At 37.2% G+C, this 23,289-nt stretch overlaps 2 protein-coding genes across 3 annotated transcripts in view; one reads left to right on the top strand and one right to left on the bottom strand.

Moving 5' to 3' along the window:
- LOC125651787 (ADAMTS-like protein 1) overlaps positions 1 to 23,289 on the top strand; it is a 30,846-nt gene extending 7,557 nt beyond the window's left edge. Inside the window, exons 1-10 of one of the 2 annotated variants that reach the window (XM_048880546.2) lie at positions 8,826 to 9,456; positions 15,721 to 15,879; positions 15,971 to 16,204; positions 17,099 to 17,248; positions 18,694 to 18,827; positions 19,976 to 20,180; positions 20,340 to 21,170; positions 21,332 to 21,514; positions 22,076 to 22,220; positions 23,118 to 23,289. In XM_048880546.2, coding sequence (XP_048736503.2) covers positions 9,424 to 9,456; positions 15,721 to 15,879; positions 15,971 to 16,204; positions 17,099 to 17,248; positions 18,694 to 18,827; positions 19,976 to 20,180; positions 20,340 to 21,170; positions 21,332 to 21,514; positions 22,076 to 22,220; positions 23,118 to 23,227 — 2,184 coding nt within the window. In that variant the 5' untranslated portion in view covers positions 8,826 to 9,423 and the 3' untranslated portion in view covers positions 23,228 to 23,289. Of the gene's footprint in view, positions 1 to 8,825; positions 9,457 to 15,720; positions 15,880 to 15,970; positions 16,205 to 17,098; positions 17,249 to 18,693; positions 18,828 to 19,975; positions 20,181 to 20,339; positions 21,171 to 21,331; positions 21,515 to 22,075; positions 22,221 to 23,117 lie in introns of those variants that run through there. The other variant, XM_048880545.2, reaches the window with a different exon arrangement.
- LOC125651789 (uncharacterized) lies at positions 2,024 to 5,412 on the bottom strand. The gene is made up of 2 exons (XM_048880551.2): positions 5,174 to 5,412; positions 2,024 to 3,383 (listed from the first exon to the last, which is right to left on the bottom strand). The coding sequence occupies exons 1-2, from the start codon at positions 5,396 to 5,398 to the stop codon at positions 2,205 to 2,207; spliced, it is 1,404 nt and encodes a 467-aa protein (XP_048736508.2). The 5' UTR covers positions 5,399 to 5,412; the 3' UTR covers positions 2,024 to 2,204.

Genomic DNA, 23,289 nt, shown 5'->3' with positions numbered 1-23,289 from the left:
CAGATTATCCAATGGTATAATTTAAATCATATTACATCCGGGCTACTGACAAATACGTTAATCTCACAGGTGTTTCTCGTTTAAAGTCGGCATTTCGCAAAATCTATGGTTTGTGATTTAATTTGAGAATACAATCTATCAGTAGGTTGAATGCTGTCTGACGTGTTTCATACCAATTGATAGGTCGTTCTTTGCATTCTGATACTGACTACGGATTACTCCGTTTACCCGATCAAGATTCTTTATAGAATTTATGTGATAACTGTACGTTATATTCGCTTCTTTACTCATCTTATTCCTTAATGTCTTTTGAAAATGTGTAAACAGTTTGAAAACTGGATTTCTTTGTAACTAAAGTGATATATCTTGCTTATTACGGGTATTCAATGGAAGATCAGTCTTTAAGCCTATATATTGTTCCTATTGGTTAACAACATACCAATGCTGGTTATGTTTAATGTGCTCACGACATTGTCACTGTTCCAGGTTAGCAAATAGAAAAAAAGTAAATGTTTGATATGGTTATGAATTTTTTAAATTAAAGGTATCAGTTATAACAATCTAGTTTGCCAATACAACCTATCATTGGGTGAAATGCCATCTGACGTGTTTCATGCCGATTATTAGGCCGATCTTGGCACACTGATTTTGACTACGGATAACTCCGTTTACGTGATCAAGATATAGGGCTCACGGCGAGTGTGACCGGTCGACAGGGAATGCCTACTCCTCGTGGGCACCTGATCCCACCTCTGGTATATTCAGGGGTCCGTGTTTACCCAACTCTCTATTTTGTATTGCTTATAGGAGTTACATGTATGAGATTGATCACTGTTCGTTATCTTCACCTTTCAGTTATTACTGTTAAACATTGAATGGATTTCTTGTGTAAAAATCGTAACCAGCTCCTATCACGTTGATGTGGTTTCTCCTGTCACGTTGACGTGGTTTCTCTTGTCACGTGGACTTGGTTTTTCCTGTCATGTGGACGTGGTTTCTCCTGTCACGTTGACGTGGTTTCTCCTGTCACGTTGACGTGGTTTCTCCTGTCATGTGGACGTGGTTTCTCCTATCACGTTGACGTGGTTTCTCCTGTCACGTTGACGTGGTTCCTCCTGTCACTTTGACGTGGTTTCTCTTGTCACGTGGAGTGTTTTTTCCTGTCACGTTGACGTGGTTTCTCCTGTCACGTGGACGTGGTTTCTCCTGTCACGTGGACGTGGTTTTCCTGTCACTTTGACGTGGTGTCTGTAGTGATCTTTTCTGAAGAGTTCACTTATAAAGAATGTCATCAATTTGAAGTTCACGTACATAGCATACATCGATCCCAGACAGGGTCAGAAGCAAGGCAAATGTAGTGAATTCGCCAAATACATGTACTAGATAGGCTCATTTAAATAACAGGTGTTGGGAGTTTGAATTATCAGTGCCCATCATTGTCAAAACACTTTGATAACAAAGTTATCTGTACTTCAAACCTTGATATATAATATACTAACGTAAAATTGTTGAAACTAGATTTAGTTGTAGTAAACTATAGTTAATTCCTAACACAGCTTAATGTAGCATTTTTGTATTAAAGCGTTGTGTGTTTTTTTTTTTTTTTGTTTGTTTGTTTTTTGGTTTTTTTTTTGTTTTGGTTGTTTTTGTTTTTTGTTTTGAGATTCCAGCGTATCAATGGCACGAAGAGGTCCAATTACATGGATAATTTACATTCAGCAAAACTGTTTCCCTTTCAAAAGATAAAAAAATGAACATATTAAATTAGAACGATAATGTTTCCATACATGTGTATTTATGTGTTGAAAAATTGTGAACAGGATAAATAAACGTTGTTATCAACATTTTACACTACATAATATTACACCGAATCAACGTTTGATTACAATCAATAGGACTCGCATTTTGGTAAAATTGTTTTTATATTTTGAATTCAAATACCAAAATCCTGACTCGGGGGACAGTAGGAATTAGAATGTAGCTTTTTTTGTCATATACGGCATCAATAAAATCTTTAAAACTGTTGTCAATGTGCACTTTATCCATCTAAATAAACAATTTTGTAGAGTTTAAAGAGTTAATATCTCCGTAAACGTTTACAGTAACAAAATATAACATACATTAAGAATATGTAATCCGACTCGGGACCTGCATCATACACATTATTGTCATACATCATCTATATTCCAAATTGTTTCAGTTTTTTACACACAAATTCCCTTGTCACTGCATTTCTGCGACTTTGCGCAACACGTGTAGGAAGTGTAGGGACTATATTCACAACATTCTTCATCGGAAGGACATGGGTGTGATCCGCAGGTCAAAGGTTGAGGTGGTGGAAAATATGGATCATAGTTACAGAAAATACCAGAACACTTGGTGCCTGGGAGAATACTAGCAACAAACAAATCCAAAGCAGACGTTTGCTGCATTGGTGCCCCATTGATGAATGGACCATTCCAGTCAGGGGAAAATACAGGACCTGATATCTTATAATATGGAGGACCATCTTGAAATGTGATATTACATTTTGAGATGGGGTCCTCGTTACACATGTTGTATTTTACAATAGCTTGAACTTGAAAATCCATCCATTTCTGGTATCTGTCACGGACAGATGTGTCCTTCACTGTATCCATGAAATATCGGAGATTTCGAGTAAAAATTCCTTTGAACATTTTGGCATCATCATTGCAATTTGGATCACAATTCTTTTCTGTGAATATTCCGCTAGAATTACTGTTATATTGAATTGCTGCAGTGGCCATTTTGTCTGCTAAAATAAGGTATGATTCATTCTGGGTGATCTTATACATTTCTGAAAGAGCACCAATCATAACTCCTGTTTCGTAGGTAAAGCCTACAACTTCTGAAGGATGGCAAGATGATAAATCAATTCCATCACTTAGAAGATTGGTAGAACTGTTGATCAAATTATTCGCGAATATGTAGTTTTCAATCAATTCATATTTACTCTTGAATGTTGTATCATTAGTTAATCGGTAGAGTTTTGCCGCCAAGTGATAGATCTGGACGTCTGTAATGGTTTGTTTGGCATTGAAGTTGTTGTCAAACCACATTCCTCCTTTGCACGTGCCGGAGGAGTCCCATCCCGTTTTCCAGCTCCAATTTAGGATGTCTTTCGCCGACTGAAGAAATTCCTCGAGTCCGAATAGTTCATATATCCTAGCATAGCTGATACCGTACCATCCCATGTCATCAAAAGATGGATACGGACCATAGGCTTCCATTAAGGAGTACAAATCTCTCTGGGAACCTTTTACCACTGTCATATATCTTTTGTGTTCAGCATACTTCATAAAGTTAGCAATTGGTTCCAGTACTGCGCCATTCTGCCAGAACCCGTCATATCCGTTCCAAATCTTCAAGAGAAGAGAGATTCCTATATGTTACATTTTTAGAGTTGAGACTAGTAAAAAGGGTTAAACTGGTGAGTGTTGCTAAAAATCAAAAGACATATGATCAAGGGAAGAAGAAATTACAGACAGAATGGGAAGTCATGCTCAAAACCCACCGTTTAACACATATCTCCTTCATATGGTAAGTTATACTGATGTATATACATTTTAAAAGCATTACAAATATTAAGCAAGCGGTTGTGCCCCCCCCCCCCTTCTTCCACTGATTTTGACAGTATGTTGTTTCATAATAAAAAAGTAAACATACTGAAAAAGACTTAAATAACTGTACAATCTAACCCTACAAATGTTGTTACTTTTTTCTGGTTGCCACCTTAAGAATCACTTCCATGAGCCTTCCCAACTCCTTCCACCGAAAACGACATCGAAAAAGATAAAATAATTTTCTCTCAATTTTCCCCTTTAACCTTTTTAATCAAACTAGATATTCTTAACTGAGATAATTGAATTTGATTATTTTTAGTTCTACACTTGGTATAATATACATATATGCCTAGTTAGTGATCGATTTATGTACAGTGAAAGTTCGTACAAGTACCTGAAGCAGAATCAGTGATTCATACTAAGATAAAGTATATGACCCTAGTAAAATAACTATATGTATCATAACGCCCATGAACAGTGTATAAGTGCGGCATATACATTGTATCATATGAAAATACTTGCGCATTAAAGACGTTTTCCTGATAGGGGAGGGGTGTGAATCCTGTTTGTTCTTTCCATTGTCTACCCTTATAGGTGTCGCTGCTCACTAAAACATCTGCCAATGCGGAAATCACAAAATTCTTGTAAAACGCTTTGCAAACTTTTATACCAACATTTTACTTAGTCTGATCAATTTATGGTACAGTATTTTAAGATTAAATTGGTTTACCTCTTGTAAACAAATTCCTAAAATTTTGTTTTTTAATTTTAATCAAAATGAACCATATTTGTTCTATTTTTGGTGTTATCTTTGCGACATTTATTCATTCTATTTCTTAAATTTCCGTTTCGTCCCGCGTTTTAGCAACACCTTAAACAGGTCGGAGTAACCTCTTTGGGCGTTCGCTTCACATGTGGATGGTTTACGGTTCGATTCTCGATATCTCGACCGCATCATGACCCTATAGTTTAACGCAGATAGTGACGTCAGTTCCTTTGTCGAACATCTGACATTGGAATTGAAAGCCACGGGTTTGTTGTATATGACCTTAAAAAACAGAAATCCCTGGTGATGTGAGGTACTGACGTGACACAGAACCCTCACTGCTACGGTCTCAAGTAGCATCAATTTTCCAAAAGTTTTGGTACTTCAGTCTAAAACTGAAAGCATCTTCGCAAGACATAAAAAGAACAGGTAATGTAGATATTCATCAATACAGCGAGGAAAGGCATACTAATTGATTGGTATCAATATTACTATTGAGAGTTTCACCAGCTATAGATGAAGTGTCACAATTCAAATTTAAACCCACATATATACCTTTCGCTCAGGGCGGTAGCAGTGAGGGTTCTTTATCATGCTAACGCCTGTCGCGATACGGACCCTTCGTTTTTAAGGCCTCATCTAAAATACCTGCGACTTTTACGGCTAAATGTCGAGCGTTTGACGAAGGGGCAAAACTACCCACTTTCGTCTTTGGTTTGACGGACCATGACACGAGCAGAGCTCCGACTTACCGGTCAAGAAGTGAATTCTCGAACCGTTAAGCCATCGCGACCGTTAAATGTAGCAAAATACATGTACTTACCTGATAGCTAAAAAGACCAGCTATAGGAGAAGGGAACCAGTTGCATTGATGGGCAAATTCGGTGACACAAGCCATATAGGCACTGAAATCATTACCAAACATCTCCATAGAACAGGTGTTGTTCTCATTGGTAACCACAGGATTTAAAAAGCAGCCGAGGATCACACCGAGAACAAACGCCGTTTCTAAAAGCCTCATTGTATATATTTTACCAGTGTTGTACATTGTTTTCCTAATATTTTAATGTGATGTACATGTATGTGTGATAACAACTAGCCCAGTGTTATCGAGGAGTTATTGATAAATGATAGAGGTTGGCCTTGCCATATAACAAAGGGCGCATGTCCGTGTGAGGACATATTCAATACTGCATGCTCAGCAATAATGTTCTTAGTTTTCGAAATACCCACCTCCCCGCCTTACCTTTTACTGCTGAATGAATTATTGTGATTGTGTAGTGAAAGTATATGTGATAGTATCTAGTGTATTCTTATTTCTTTTGATGGCAATTATATCGTGTCGGGTTGTTTTTATTGAGCAAATCTTCATCTGGGATTCATTTGGTATAGCATAACAGTGCACATGGGTCCTCAGTACCCCTTCCTTGTCGTAATAGGCAACTATTATTGATTCCTTCGGATGAACCGCACAAACCGAAGTCCCGTGTTACAGTAGGTGTGGAACGATAAAGACTCCTCCCTGCATGTTCAGAGGCCGTAAGCGACGAGCATACGACTAAATTTTGCAGTCCTCCACCGGCGATGGTGACGTCTCCATACGTGTGAAAAATTCACGAGCGGGACGTTAAACAAAATGCAATTAATCAATTCACTCATCATCACCACCATCATCGTCATCATCAAATCTCCATCGTGAAAAAATGCAAACTGGTTGCGGTAGCTCAGTGGTAAAGCGTTCACTTCGTAATCGGGAGTTCGTGGAAACAAAGTATATAATGATATTAAGAGGAGGTCAGTATTTTGTAGAATCTAAAGGCTTGTGAACAAGGGAAGCAAAGATTACAGAGAGAACGGGAAGTCATGGTCAGAATCCAACGTTTCATATACTTCATACAAATGCTAGTACATATGTATTTCAAACTCATTATGATTTATGAAGAAGAATATTAAGCATGGGCTGTGGGTGTCATCCCCTTTTCCCGGTTTTGTCATTTTCTGATTCCCCCACCTCTTCCACCGATTTTGACAGTATTTTGTAGAAGAAGAAAAAAAAAACCGAATAAAACAAATGTATTTTTAAAAAGTTGAAATTTTATTACTTTTTTTCTGCTGCCACCATAGGAAACGATTTTCTAAACCTAACCAATGAAGGAGAGGTTTTCACCTGACAATGCTGAAATTACAAGATTGTAAAACTCGTTGTTAACTTACACAAACATTTAACTGAGCTTAATCAATTTATTGTGAGGAATTTTAAGATAAAATTGTTTGATCACTTGTAAACAAATCCCTAAAAATCTTATTTTAATGAGAATAAAGCGTATTTGTCCGATTTTTTGGTGTTATCTAAGCTACATAAATCATTCTAATCCTTAGATTTTGTTCCGATTTCCGTTCCGACTTCTGTTCCGCATTTTAGCAACACCTGTTGTTAAGCCACACTCGTGCCATGGCGCGTCAAACCTAAGATCACAGTTCATATATTTGTTTATTAGTCAAAAGCAAATACAGCTTATCAGCTTATAGTATACATTGCAATAAATCTAAAATCATGTAAAGGTCAAGAAAGAATAGAAATTGTGCTTATACATTGGTATTTCTAATTTCAAAGGAATTCTCAATAAATTTACCCAAGTTACATAATTCCTTTACATTCTGTGTCGATAAAAGTTGAATTAATTTAAAGACAGAGGGTCTGATATAATAATACTTTTTCAAAAATTTGATTCTTAATATATATGAAAGGTGAAGATAACGAACAGTGATCTATCTCATAACTCCTAAAACCAATACAAAATAGAGAGTTGAGCTAACACGGACCCTTGGATGCACCGGAGGTGGGATCAGGTGCCAAGGAGGAGTAGGCATTCCCTGTCGACCGATCACACCCGCCGTGAACCCTATATCTTGATCAAGTAAATGGAGTTATCCGTAGTCAAAATCAGTGTGCCAAGAACGGCCTAACAATCGGTATGAAACACGTCAGACAGCATTTGAACCAATAAAGGTAGCATTGGCAAACTAGATCGTTATAACGACCATATAATTTGCGAAATGCTGACTTTAAACGAGACTGTTAAAACCCCTGCACTATCAACTTGTTTGTCAGTAGCCTGCTTCGATTAGAAAACTAATCATAGGCAGAACAAGCTCTTGCGTATCGAATCAGTTGAGAGATATAAACACCATATGCAGGTGATAATGGAATATTGCTACATAAATATGAGAAGTTGACGATGTAGAAGCTGAAATCATCTTGTTTATCATAAAGTTGTAGCTAAATGAAATTCATTTTTCAAATGTCGCTGAATTGTAAACAAAAGTAATTAAACTTTATAGGATTTTCTTTTTATCAAATCACAGACAATTTTTAGGATTTCCTCAAAAAATGTACACTCTTTATTACACCGTGATTAGTGATAAATATCGAGGTCAAAGGAATTTAGTGTATCCTGTAATATTAGTATTCAGATGTAATATGTGTAATGTTGAAAAACATCTCTTTCTGGTCTTCAGCTGTACAATATTTCAAATATGCTGCATATGTCAGGAGAAGGGTGGGCATTAGTCCCGTAAGGACAGTTTTAGTTTGCAACAATGCAGTACATAGCCAACCTTAGTTGAATATTGTAAATAAAAGTAATTATACTGTAGAGGATTTTATTTTCTGAAATTACAGTGCACTGTAGATGGTGTTCTTATAAAACTATTATATAGATAACACTCTTATACAACCACTATATAGTTAATGTTCTTATAAACTAATGGAAGAAAACTACTGTATATCGTACATATTCAAGCGATATGTGACGCCACGATTCCTTTGTACGCTAAAATTAAATATGGCGAGTACCATGTGACATATTGAGGGCTATGGTAAATAAAAAGTAAAGTGACATCGACTGTAGAAACCCTGCCTTAGGAACTTTATGAAGTATCTGTATAAATGCTCTGGATATCATTGAAGGTAGATAATACCTGTAGAAACGCTGACACCTACCATAAAGGTCAGTTTACACAAACCGGCTCTCTAAAGATGAAGAAGCTTTATCTTGGCATAGGGTTTAAGTAGAGACTAGATGTCGGGACCGGTGTAAACATAACCACGCCTCTTAGCTATGTGAAGGTGACCTTAAACGACCTGCTGATCGGAGTAGTTCGCTGCATTGTCATTAACGATCAAATCATTCCGAATGATAGAAAAGTAAGCAATGGAGGGGTGATAAATGGAATATATATATATATATATATATATATATATATATATATATATATATATATATTTGAAATGAAAGCGCTAAAGCTTTACTAAACGTCTTCGTGTTATATATATATATATATATATATATATATATATATATATATATTCGTGAATCAATGTATTAAAGCATCCCAAACGGTATCACAAACCTGAAGATTTACACACGAGATTACGTTTAATCCTCCCGATACCAGCGAATTAAAAATAAACTGGAACGAAGGAATGAGTTATATAAGACCTCCACAGCAATCCTAGGCACGAAATACAATTAGCTCTGGGAATCGAGACAATTACACCCAGCTAGGGGAACGAACAGATCCCAGAGTAAACACAGCGGCCGAATTAATGACTTCCCCCCCACCAGAAAAAAGAGGTACTCTCCGAATGTGAATGACTTTGGCTTGTATCAGAAGTCTGTAAACCGTGTCACTTTTGTGAGTATCAAAGGCGGCAGTGCCGAGCGGAGGAAAATCTCTAACTCGTGGTATGATGTTGTAATCGTGTTTACACACATTCAAGCAGGCAATTATTGTATGGACCGGGGATTATTGCTGCCGGGGGTTCTTTGTGGTGCGTTTCATTCATTGTTCGGTAACTGGTCTTTTTATTATCAACTTTCCCTTATCGCGTGAAGAGGACAGTGTTCATGCATCCCGGCCGGCCGGATCCGTGTGATTTGTGTATCACGAGAAGGGTGCAGAACTTTAAACTGTTTAACACCTGCACAGTGCACGGGTTGAGTGCTAATTGGGGGGTTGTGTGTTGAGAGAAGACAGGTTTACGGGTTAGATCGACATGATGTTATAAGCATGTGGACCGGACTTCTAAGCTTCATACTTCTGGTAAGCTTGATAATGTTATTTATCTATCAATAAATTTTTATGTGTTTAAAGTATTTATCAGTGAACTTTGATCTAGTAAGCTTCCATATGCCGACTGTTCCTCATTAAGCTTAGTTTGATCTAATTGAGGAGTAACATTTATGTCTAGGTCAACACTATATGTTTCCAGTTTGTTAATAAAATATAGCAAAGCGTTCATAGTTAAAAATGTTTTTTGTTGCAAACGAACCATAATATCCATCCATATCAAAAGATCCTGTAAATTGTGATAAGAAAATGTTTTAGTAGTAAGTGTAATAGGGTGTTTTAAGATATAGGATTATCAAATTTAAGTCAGTTCAATACCCGTATTTCAGAGCATAATTTAGAATTCCAGGTTGATCTAGAACAAAGCGACAATAAAGCGCATGGAATCGACCGTTATTTTCTTACAGTGCATCAAGTGTAAATCTAATAGCAGGAAGTAGACCCAAGGCAGCTGTCCGTTTACATGTGCCATTTTCAAAAAAAGAAAAGAAAAGATTTTGACATTTTTAAATCTGCACAAATGCAGTTCACAAAGAAAGCCCAGAGATTATATAATTTTCGTAATCCGAGAATATGTCAAACGTCTCAGTTGGTTTTGGATTTTTATTGTTCTTGTGTTTTTTGATAGCTGTAAATCGTGGTTGAATGTGTAAATGCGGGTGATCGCTCACTGAACTTGTCATAATGTTTATGGTCGTACATGTGTTAAATTGCTTTTTTTTTTCCGAAGGCCCCCCCTAAAACAATTACCACATGATTCATTTTTGAAAAATCTCTGCTGGATATCAGTTGTGACAAACAATTATAGGTCATGTGTGATTAATGTCAAAATTGATATTTTTGTTTTGAGGTCTTGTGTATAATAGAACTGAAGAGAAAAAAAGCTTTGGTAGCTTGTTAATGAAATTTTGAGACTGAAATTGAATAGCTTTAATTGTGTCATAACCATCTCATATGACAACCATCTCACATGACCATGCATTCATCTTTAATCTCCATATACCAGAAAGTGACGATTTTTGGAATTTTATCGGGACAAGGAATTGAAACATCAGAAAATGTGGCACACTCATTTGTCTTGTCAAAAATAAGATTCATGGGAGTGGGGGGGGGGGGGGGTGGTCTCCAAATTTATTAGTAATCGTGGTGAATAGCTGTAAATAGGGAGTCTCGGTGCGTTTAGTTGTCTGGTAGCTAATTGTTTCGTCTCCGTGGTGAATTATCAGGGGATACCGAGGGTGTAAAACAAACTAATCAAACAATTACCAGGCAATCATCTGGGTATCATTTTCTCTTTAAAAAATACAAAAAATATTGCCACCGCGATATCTGGTTGTCAGTGTATGTATATGTTTTATGTTATGATACAATGGGCACGTGATCAAATAGCGAAATTCTATGTACTTCATGGTATTTAGAAATCTACACGATACTGATGACGATATTTGCTAAAGCAGTATTTATTAACTGTGATACGTAGTACATGTATCAGATATCAGAAACTATGGAGAAGCATACATTTCCTCAATTATATATATGACAAATATTGATTGGAATTGGTATATTTGTACAACACTATTTCATCAATAAATTTTTCGTTATCATTTACATGTAAGACACACGACTTGTAGAACGGGTATCCGGCACAGGACAATCTGACTAAAGTATATTTATAATATAGGTCTACATGTTTTAGAATGTGACACAGGGTGTAAAATTACTAAATGAATGAAAAGATGGCATACACTATGTAGATCATAATCAATTTAATTGGTGGGAAATGACTAGTGAACAGAGATCGGTCGTGATATCTCAGTGGCAGAGCGTTCGCTTTGTAACCGAGAGGTCGTGAGTACGAGCCCCGTTCGTGCCATGACCGCGTCAAATCTAAGACTTAAACATATTTGTGGTACTTCACCTACAGATGGTGACATCTCAATATGAAAAAATTCTCGACAGGACGTAAAACAAACAAACAAAACTAATGAACAGATGGCATTCACTATATAGATCCTAGTCATAGGCGGATCCAGGAATTTCGGTTTGGGGGGCGCAACTTTATGAGGCAAGGGTCTGAAGGCGGTCCCCAGTGGATCCTGGTGGATCATGGTGGGGGGCCAGGAGGCGAAGCTCCAGGAGGCTCCTAGATTTTATAAGGCTTGAAATGTGTCCCCTATATATAGTAATTTTTACTATTTCTGTCATTTTTGCTAAGGTGAAATTGATAAAATGACACAAATTTTAAGGATTTTTTTTTGGGGGGGGGGATGTAAGTATTCCCAATAAAAGTAATTAAATAAATCAAAAGATTTTGTCATTAATTTCTCCGAGAGTGGAATAAATTATTGCTTCTTTTATAGTTTACATTTTTCTAAACAAGAGACTACGATTTACCTAAAATTTGAAAATTTTAGGGGCGGGGGCGACTGTGCCCCTTTTAAATCCGCCACTACTGCTAGTCAACTTAATCGGCGGGAAATTACTAGTGAAAAGATGACATGCACTATATACATGTAAATCATAGCCAATTGAACTGGCGGGGGTCACGTGACACACGATGATTTTGCAATTTATAACTATGGAGTCATTCTGTGAAAATTCGACTTGAAAATATACATACGGGAAAATCTGGCACTGTCCTAGGTAACCTGAATATTGAAGTGAATGTTAAAATATGTATTGAACTCAGAAAGCGAATAATTGGAGCAAACAAGTGTCCAGGATTAGATTTTCATAATTTGAAGTTAATTGAACAGAATTATTACTTTGAATACGAATGGCTATATGATAGGTGCAGCGTATACATTCGACGACGTCAAATGACTTTGTGATAATGCTACCGATGCTCTTCGGACGAACTAACATGTAAATCATCAACATATGGTGTCCGGATTGGGCCATTTGCAAAAGCGTGACTGCGCCTTAGTCACAACACGCCTTCCCGCCAACAAGTAACGCGCCTTCGCGCTCTCACGCCAGTAAGCAACGCACCTTCGCGCAGACAAGCAACGCGCCTTCGCGCTCTCACGACAACAAGCAACGCACCTTTGCGCTCTCACGACAACAAGCAACGCACCTTCGCGCTCTCACGCCAACAAGCAACGCGCCTTCGCGCTCTCACGACAAGCAACGCACCTTCGCGCTCTCACGCCAACAAGCAACGTACCTTCGCGCAGACAAGCAACGCGCCTTCGCGCTCTCACGCCAACAAGCAACGCGCTCTCATGACAACACTTTTGGAAATGGCCCTATCAGGACACCATATCAACAAATACTGAAATTAATTTCCCAGTGTTACTTAGAGACTTGAAATGTTCAACATTTGTTGAAGTTTTCGCCCTATATTGAATCTTGCCAGAGTTGTTTTTAATACGAGTCCGTCTTCAGACGTCCCGTATTATGATAATATAGCGATACCTACATGTCTACGTCCAATTGTTCGTCCGTTCGTTCGGCGTTTTCTCTTTATATTTTCATTTGTCTGTCACATATTAGACTGAAACGTAATATGTTGCTTCTTTGTGGGTCACTCTAGTTTATGTTGCAATTTTGATCCATTTCGACCTTTATTACAGCAGTTTTGTCCCTTTATTTGAAAATAAATGATAATGAAAAGTATATACATGTAACTCCTCCAACAATTTTCAAGTGAGGATCTTCTTATATTACAGAGTATTGGTATTGAAGATGTGCATGCGAAGGACTTTGATTATCTTCAATTTTGGAGAAAATTACACGTTGTTAAACGTAGTGTGTTTTAAGGAAACTTTACATAGAGATTACATGATTTGTCTGTCTAAATCCCCACAGTTTTCAAGTGAGGTCCTTCTTATTTTGCAGAGTGTTTGTATGAGTATTGAAGATAGGCAGTTGAAGGATTTTGATATTCTTCAACTTTTGATAAACTTACTCGTTGTTAATCTTATTTAGTTTTGAGGAGATATTAAAAAGTGAGTGCATGGTATACCTTTTAACTCCTCGCACAGTTTTAAAACTATGACCTTTGTAAATAACTTGAAGATGTGCATATGGCAAGGATTTTGATTTTACCTATGGGTGTCTTGTTGAGGAAGGTTTAAGGAGGTACGAGAACCCACGAAATTCATAATAAAAGCAAAGTACTAGTATTACATTCATATAATGTTGAGCTGATGTTATAGATTTTGCAAAAGAAACTTTTTCTTGTTACATTAAAAAATTCAATTTCTGCGAAATTCAAACCTATAACTCACTGATCCATAGGTTCGATTAACCCATATATCGAATAAGATATTTCTGAACAGATATGATAATTTAAAAGAGTAGGTGACTTTCCTTTATTTTTAAGTTACAAACCAAAGTATGTCACAGCTTGATGATGGCCGATACTACGTCAAGTAAAGTTCTATAACTCCTGTCATTTTGCTATGTTTTTGCACAAAACAAACACCTTTTAATAGGAACAGCCCATATACCTCACGGGTATATCATGTACTGTTTACGTTACTCGTGGTATGCTTTCTCTTTATTCTCGAATTAAAAATCACTTTATCGCAATAATTTTTACTTTGCTCTCTGACATTGCTATCTAAGTCGGTCAGTAATATCAAGTCGACATATCGTGTGAAGTACTCCCAGATCTGTCATCTGAAGTGTTTTGCAGGGTGTATACAATGACTGTACTTAAATGTTCAAAGCTACTTCATTTTTATCATACAACTGAGATACAGAGTGTCAGAATGTGAGATTAAAACGCCCTGGTCCCTCACAAAACATTGAGGGATTTTAAAATCCAACAACTGATCAAAATATTCAATTACTCGACTTTTTTATACTTGTTAATTCCTAATTTCATTCTTCTTACATATTTCTTAATGATATATACATAATAAATGTTCAGTCTAATTAAAATACATGTAAGATCTCTAAGCGAAGGATCTGACAGCAATGCATTTGAGGTCATGTTGTTGAACCCAATCTCATAAATAATTAAAAAAATATTCGACCCATAACAACAGCTTGACAAAGAATCAAGGACCAATCAGGAATCGTTTTATTGAAGCATATTCGGATTGTACGTTCACAAACAATGGCGTCAATCCATGAACAATTTTATCAGCAGCATTAAAGGAAAAACAAAGGAAGAACTTAAATATTATACATGCATTATCGTTAAAAAAAATTCTGTGGCGTTCTAACATCACTCTCATGGTTGCCGTTATCTTCTTCGATTATTCCCCCGTGCTTCTCAGTAATTTTTGACGTGCGTATGATAAATACCAAGTATGTTCTGACATTACAGCAACACTTTCATTTGAGCAAAAACCGTCATTTGATTGGTCAAGTTTGAAAGGGAAATAACATGACCTCAAACGCAATGCTGTCAGATTCTTCTCCAGTGTAACGATTAGAGAAGTTCTGATTTTAATTAGATTGAATAAATCTTTCAATTTAACTATATTCTGTAAATCCTGTGTCGCGGCAGACAACCCTCACTGCAGCGACCCTGAGCGCTAAGCATAGGTTTAGATGACATCTCAATGAGTGAAAAATTCTCGACGGGACGTTAAACAAACTAACAACTACTATTTAGCATACATTACTTTGGTTTTTTTTTCTCGAGTGCCCAGAACTAGGACAACGACCAAAATTGCAGCTTGATTGTGCCTGAATAGTCTGTGATATGGTATGGTATTGCGCAATGTAACCTACATGTGTATGTTTCATCATTTGATGATTATCTAAGAGATTAAAGAAGTTCTTAATCAGTTTGATACAGTAAACATTAGAATATCAGCATGGTGCCTAAGATATAAACAACGATATATTACATGTGTGTTTACACTTTGTGAATCAAAGTCGAAGTTTACTGCAAATGATAACATTACAGGCTTGTGCATGTATTACGAAGATTATCGTATACAAAATCTCTCCCTTTCAAAACTGATAAGGTGTACTTTATTCTTTATTTTTTCAGATTTTCAGCAATCTATATTTCGAACCCTCGAAAATGAAAATAGTTCAAGAAGTTCAATCACCATGTTATCACGATATTTTGGCACCAACACCAATCCAATTTCGACATTTTGATGTGTTTATTGGCCCTGTAATGAATGAAGATTTGGATGACATTACACGCTCGGAAAAGAATGCAATCGATGATATTGTTTTGTCATCATTCTAATACGGTGACCTGGTGTTCATCGCATTTATGATAATAATTCTTTTCACTTAAATGATCTTATCCATTTATTACAGATTTACCCACAAGATACCGAAGCCAGTTGGTCCAGATGGAGTGGTTGGAGCATGTGCAGCAAGTCGTGTGACGGAGGATTGTCCAATCAGAAACGCCGATGTTTCGGCAACAGCAATTGTCTTGGATCAGAAATCAGATATCGCCATTGCAATACTAGGGTAAGAAACTGTAAGGACAATTTATTAAAACTCTTTTAAAATAATAGATAAATAAGTTACCGGTTCTGGTGTATTATAAAATCCTTTACAGTCTTGCAGTGGCTTCCTTACGAACGACAACGATAGAATATGTAACATTCACAATAACCCTGGATCCGCCAGTAGTTACCGAGAGTGGGTCCCGATATCGCAGCAGACATACCCGTGCTACGTGCTGTGCAGGGATTTATCGGGAAACATTCCGAATGAAATCAAAACTAACAAAGAGGACGGCACCAAATGCAGCTCTCAGGATAACTTTTACTGCATCAAGGGAGAATGTAAGGTACAGAATGGAAAGTACTCATTTCTCCAATATTGAATTTGTCATGATGAACGCTAATTAAGATAGGTTTTTGTATTCACTTACGACGGTGTATCAAAACACAAATATAGATCATATAGTTTTAATAGATAAAACTTATATCGACCAATCGACTTAATCAAAGTCTCGTTAGCTGTACCCTATACATTATCTCTTAAGCTCAGTTCATTAATTTGTGCGCTCGAGATATAATTATGATTAATTCTTATCGCGAGACATCGACTTATAAAGAAAACAAAATCGTAAATTGGGCGAAAGTTGACCCTTGAAAACACCACAGACACGTGATCTCATCTCTAGTGTGTCCAGGGCTCCGTGTTTTCTGTGTTCTTTATGGGAATTTTGAGATTATTTTTACTACATTTACCACGTAGCGATACACATATATAAGTAATCGTTATGTTTAGGATGACATGCCTATTAAAATCGGCAGACTAAACTACAGTGTACCTCAAAGATATTGAAAAAATAATGCGCTATATCTATGTAAAACACGGAACCGAAATAGGACAGATGTTAAGGAATACATGTAGATGTGTAGCTTTTTTGTATTATGGTATAAAATAATGGAGACGCAGTGGTTATTTTCTGTAATCAGCCGATTTGACATGTATTCCTTATATTCAAAGTTTGTAATTTAACTCATTTATATCCTACTGAGAAGTCGGTGCTTCTATCATAAATATAAAACATTGTCGCAGCATATGATTATCACCAACAAAGCATTACTGATACTAATGTGTGTTGTGTTTATGTGTATGCGAGTATAAAACTAATGAGTGGGTTTTTTTGTGTGTGTTTTCTTGTTATTGTTGTTATTTTCCTTTTTACAATTTCTCTTCCAATATTTCTCAGAGACTTGGTTGTGATTGGGAGGTGTGGTCAAACAAGGTGATTGACAGCTGCGGCATCTGTGGAGGAGATGGCTCTAGATGCGCAAAAAATGACACACAGTCACATTTCTATTGGCTTGTAGATTGGTCATCATGTTCGGTCACGTGTGGTGTAAGTAATTAATAAATCCATTCATTGAGTGTTGCTGTATAATTCTTTTCAGTATAAAATTTCTTTAATGCTTTTGCTGCACCCTTGATGACGTTTTTGTGCTCTCAATGAGTCTCGTTTTTCCTGAAACGTCCAGACAATCGTCCTCATTGACGTTTCTCAACTTAGTCATAACTGTTATTTGGTAAACAATAATCACTGAAACATCACCGAGGCCCTTTAACCATGCAACAGTTTATTCCATGACACTTGGACGCTTAATACCATGGAACCACTCCGTGACACTGAGACGCTTACAATTCATGTCACATTTCATTCCGTCACACTGAGACGCGTACAATTCATGTAACAGTTCATGCTGTGACACTGAGACACTTACAATTCATGTAACAGTTCATGCTGTGACACTGAGACACTTACAATTCATGTAACAGTTCATTCCGTGACACTGAGACGCTTACAATTCATGTAACAGTTCATTCCGTGACACTGAGACGCTTACAATTCATGTAACAGTTCATTTTGTGACCAGGAAACGATTAAACTGTTTAATGGTGTGCAAAATCGGAAGCAAAACTACGAAAGTGGGCCACAATAGGGTTCAAAGTCTTACATAGGAATATGAAGGGAAATCTTAAAAACCACAATGTTACGGTTTGTCAAATTTATATGTAGCGGTCTCGTTTAAAGGTAACATTTCGCAAATTATATGGTTGTTATAATAATCTAATTTACAGATACAAATTGTCTTTAGGTCGAATGCTGTTTGACGTGTTTCATACCAATTGTCATGCCATTCTTTACATACTGATTTTGAAAACGGATCACTCCGTTTACCTGATCAAGATATAGGGCTCAAGACAGGTGTGACCAGTCAACAGAGAATGTTTCTCCTCATTGACGCATCTGGCGTGTCCAGAGGTCCGTGTTTGCCCTACTCTTAATTTTGTATTCTTTACGGAAAATATGAGACTGATCACTGTTCGTTATCTTCACTATTTCATGCAACCATCCGTATATAATGTAGCATTTTGATTTATTCTTGCTATGACATATGGATAGGGCATTAACAAGGCTTCATTTTTACATTATTTTAATATCAAAACATTTTGACAAAGTTTAGATTATTGTTGATTCATACCGTGACATCTGGGCCAAGGGGTGCCATAACAGAAAACAATCAAGAACACAGAAAGTACAATTTGCAAATAAATATACAAGCATACACAGGTTTAAGTCAACTATGCTCATACCATGGCCATTGGGTTCAAGGTGGGACCACAAGAGGGATGTACGACATCATTAGGATTTCTGATGTTTTTCATGGGAAAGCACAGCAGTTCGGGTGAACGATTTGGCCCTCAGGGCGGTTTATTTTATTCCTATATAATGCAAATAAAATAGAGTTGATTGACTTTTAATACTTACCATGCTCATGTTTTTAGACAGGTCACCAAGAATCTGTCATAAGATGTATGAATAGACAAAATAAAAGAAGAACAATGGAATATTACTGTGACCGAGCGAAGAAACCGAACGACCTTATCCGGGAATGCTCTCTCCCAGACTGCCGGCCCCAGTAAGTCACTCCCAGGGGGGATGTAATCTTGTAACATTTGTATGTGTGTTGTACTGAATAGGAGAGAACTATTTCATGTTGCAGTGTTTAGCTCACCTGAGCCAAAGGCTCAAGTGAGCTTTTCTGATCAAAATGTGTCCGTTGTCTGTCGGCGTAGGCGTCGTAAACTTTTCACATTTTCGACTTCTTCTCAAGAACCGCTGGGCCAATTTTAACCAAACTTGCCACAAAGCATCCTTAGGTGACGGGCTTTCGAGTTTATTCAAATGAAGAGCCATGTCCCTTTCAAAGGGGAGATAATTACAAAAATGCAAAAATATGGGGGGTCATTTAAAAATCTTCAAGAACCACTGGGCCAGAAAAGCTGAGATTTACATGAAAGCTTCCTGACATAGTGCAGATTCAAGTTTGTTCAAATCATGTCTTCCGGGGGTTGCATGGAGCCACAATAGGAAATCAAAGTTTTACATACAAATATGTAGGAAAACTCTTTAAAAATCTTCTTCTCAAGAACCATTGAGCCAGAAAAGCTGAGATTTACATGAAAGCTTCCCTACATAATGCAGATTCAGGTTTCTTCAAATCATGGCCCCCAGGGGTAGGATGGGGCCACAATAGGGGATCAAAGTTTTACATACAAATATATAGGATAAATCTTTAAAAATCTTCTTCTCAAGAACCATTGAGCCAGAAAAGGTGAGATTTACATGAAAGCTTTGTGACATATTTCAGATTTTAGTTTGTTCAAATCATGGCCCCCGGGGGTTGGATGGAGCCACGATAGGGGATTAAAGTTTTACATACAAATATATAGGATAAATCTTTAAAAATCTTCTTCTCAAGAACCACTGAGCCAGAAAAGGTGAGATTTACATGAAAGCTTTGTGACATATTTCAGATTTTAGTTTGTTCAAATCATGGCCCCCGGGGGTAGGATGGGGTCACAAGGGGGGGGGGGATCAAAATTTTACATACAAATATATAGGGAAAATCTTTAAATATGAGCCAAGGTGACTCAGGTGAGCGATGTGGCCCTTGGGCCTCTTGTTGAAATTCCTTATAACTAACATTGCGCTGAAGAAAAAAAAACCTGGTACCGAACTGATGGTGGATATAACCATTCACTAGCGATCATTGTTTGATTTCAGGTGGGAAATTTCTTCCTATGGGCGATGTTCTGTGGAATGTGGCGGGGGGATACAGCGGCGTAATATTCGGTGTGTACAACGATCCGGAAGAGCGAACCTGATTGTTGTGGGGTCCTACCAATGCCCGGATCCGATACCGATGTCTGAGAAGGCCTGCAATTTAAAATTCTGTCCCGCCAGATGGCAGACTGGTAAATGGAGTCAGGTTTGATCATACCAATATTTGAAACAAATTTAAAGCGTAGCTTTTTATGTTGGTAGGAATTTATTTCATGTATCTGCAGCTGTGTCTTGCTTAAATACGAATCCACTTAGAAGTATCTCATCTTCAACTTGATAATGACGTCATTTTGTTTTATTGTAGTGTTCAGTATCCTGTGGCATCGGCACCCAAATTCGTAGCCTGACCTGCGTTAAATATCCTACTCATGGAATAGAGATCAGTGTTTCACATTCGGAGTGTTTTAATATTAGACCAGAGATAACTCGTGCCTGCACAGTAAAGGCTTGTTTCAAAGAATTTTATTCACTTCCTTCCATTGTTGTGGATAATTCTACATTCATTCAATATCGGCGAATGAAAAGAGTATACCTCAATGTTGGTGGTAGGGCTATTTTATTAGCAAAGCAACCAGTAAAGATTAAATGCATTGTGAAAAATATGGATAGTAGACTTATTTTCTGGACTAAAGACGATCGTCTGATACCAGTCACGCCCTACAAAAGGATTCATGTTTCTCCCAATGGAGTTCTAAAAATTAAACGCACAGATCCAAACATTGATAAGGGTGTGTTCACATGCATGGCGGGTATTGAAAAAGCCAGCACATACATTACGTTTCATAACAAGAAAAGGGCATCAAAGGCGGCCAAATCAATAAAGAACTTGCAGAAAGACAAAACAAGTTTAGATAAACCGCAGTCGGATAAAATTCCAGGATCGTATGGCTATCTTAAACCGGAAGGTAGCAACAGTTCCGATGTGGCGGAATTCATGGTCGGTGATTGGTCAGCATGTTCAAGGACCTGTGGAAAGGGTTTACAAACACGGAAGGTAACGTGTAGTGTGTATACGGACAATTATATAAAAATTGTCCCTGCTACACAATGCAAACAGCAAGCAAAACCCGTCAATGTTAGAAAGTGTTTGGTTCAGGAATTCTGTCCGCAATGGGAGGCAGATAAATGGGGAGAGGTAAATAACAGTTTATTGTGTCATTTTACATGACTTTTAGTTATCTGAAATTAGTTCCTTCCATATCTCCAAATCGTCTGAATACCTCTTCTATCGTAGTTAGAAATGTACATTGTACTCGTCTTAAGTTATAATTTAAGCTGTTTGTAATTCTTTTTCAGTGTAGCATAAAGAACTGTAAAAGGATAGGCAAGGCGGTACAACATCGTACCGTGTTTTGTACAAATGGAAACGGGAGTTCAATACATCGTTCTAAATGCCAGAATATTCCCGTTCCAACGGGGTCCCGGGAATGTGAAAATACGGAATGTGAGGTGGAGTGGCAGACTTCCAGATGGACAAAGGTTAGACTAGGCTATAGTAGGATCATTTGTGCGAAGTAGATAGTCCCGAGAAAGTTCTTGACACTTCTATTGGTGAAAAGGTGAAGATAATGAATCAATATTATAATTCCAATAAAGAATGCAAAATTAAGAGTAGGGCCAATACTGATCCTTGAACATACCAGAAATAGGATAAGGTGCCTAGGAGTAAGCACTCCTGTTGACCAGTTACACCTGAGTGAGCCTAATATCTCGATCGGGTAAACTGAGTAAACCGTAGTCAAACACTGCTTAAAGAACGGCCTCAGTTTGTATGAAACGTGTCGGACAGCATTTGACCAATTGACGAGTTGTAATGGTTTAAATAGATCGTTAAACCGGCTATAGAATTTGTGAAATACTGACTTCAAACGAGAAGGTTGAAACAACTGTAATATCAACTGCTGTTATGGAATAGTTTAGATAGCCCGTTTCGTCAGTGTTGAATTTACTATATGAAGTGTGGGGCACTCCTTGTATACTGTATTCGTGAATACAAAATAGAATGGTGTCATCGTTGGTTAATCATTTACATTGTTTCAGTGCAAACCACTATGTTCGCCTCGTGGAAAGAAGTTCCGTTTGTTTTCTTGTGTGTGGAAGAAAACCCATAAGCTGGCTCACACGCAGTGCAAAACACTACCACGCCCTCTAGCATGGAAACCATGCAAGTCTAAATGTATAAACGGTGGGTATAATTATGCATCTCAAATACAAAACATTTCACTTGGAGAGATTGACATAATACTATATACTTGTACATTTCATCATACCGGTCCCTTATGTTGATGTCATAATACATGTACCTGCTTAATGAAAGGCGAAGATAACGAACAGTGATAAATATCACAAATCACATAAGCAATACAAAATAGATAGTTAGGCAAACACGGACCCCTGGACACACCAGGGGTGAGATCAGGTGCCTAGGAGGAGCTAGCATCCCCTGTCGACCGGTTACACCCGCCGTGATTCATGCTTAATTTATTATTTCAAGGGGTGTGGTTCTGGTATCGCTTACAATTTTATGTTTTGTAAAAGATTGACGGTTCCTCATCATATAATCTTCCATCAATACATGGTTTGTTCTGCAATTCTAAAAGTTACTATCCAATATGTAAACCATACTATTGAAACAGGAACTCTTAAAAACCTTGAAGACATCGTAAAACAATTGAGGAGCTCAACATTCCTCCGAGTTTTGTAGAAATTGGATAAGATACATAGCTTAAATCCGATACTCTTTGCAAATTTGCGAGGATTAATAATGAAAGGATTTATCAGAAAAGTGACATTTCAATGGACTGACCCAGTGAACAGCAATTTTTAAGAAATGATATGAGAGTTTGTCATTTGTTCTGTAAACTTTTATTAGCGACGCCTTCATTTCGCTATTTCCCAGTGATGAATTGGTTCGTGGCGACTATTTTGCGCGACCGACAATGTCTTAAACATACCAGAGAAATTAAAGGACTGATTTTCGACGAGAAATATTTGCGTTGAGGTTCTTGCGAAAATTTCTCGCACACGAATAAAAGTTGGTTTAAAGTATTTGTAAATATTAAACATTTCTTTCTATTTTCAGAATGCCGGGACCATTCCAGATATTGTTCTTTGGTGGGGAAATTAAAGATGTGCCGATATCAAACATTTGTAGACAAATGCTGTCAAACGTGTAAACATTCAAAAGGATAAATTGTTACATAATATTAATTTGTTTTAGGAATTAGAACTCGAATAAAATTTGATACATAAAA

This window comes from Ostrea edulis, chromosome 5 (assembly GCF_947568905.1).
Source record: "Ostrea edulis chromosome 5, xbOstEdul1.1, whole genome shotgun sequence".
Taxonomy (NCBI): Eukaryota; Metazoa; Mollusca; class Bivalvia; order Ostreida; family Ostreidae; genus Ostrea; species Ostrea edulis.
The sequence above is the reverse complement of the archived record's forward strand: the minus strand, read 5'-3'. Positions and strand labels throughout refer to the sequence as shown.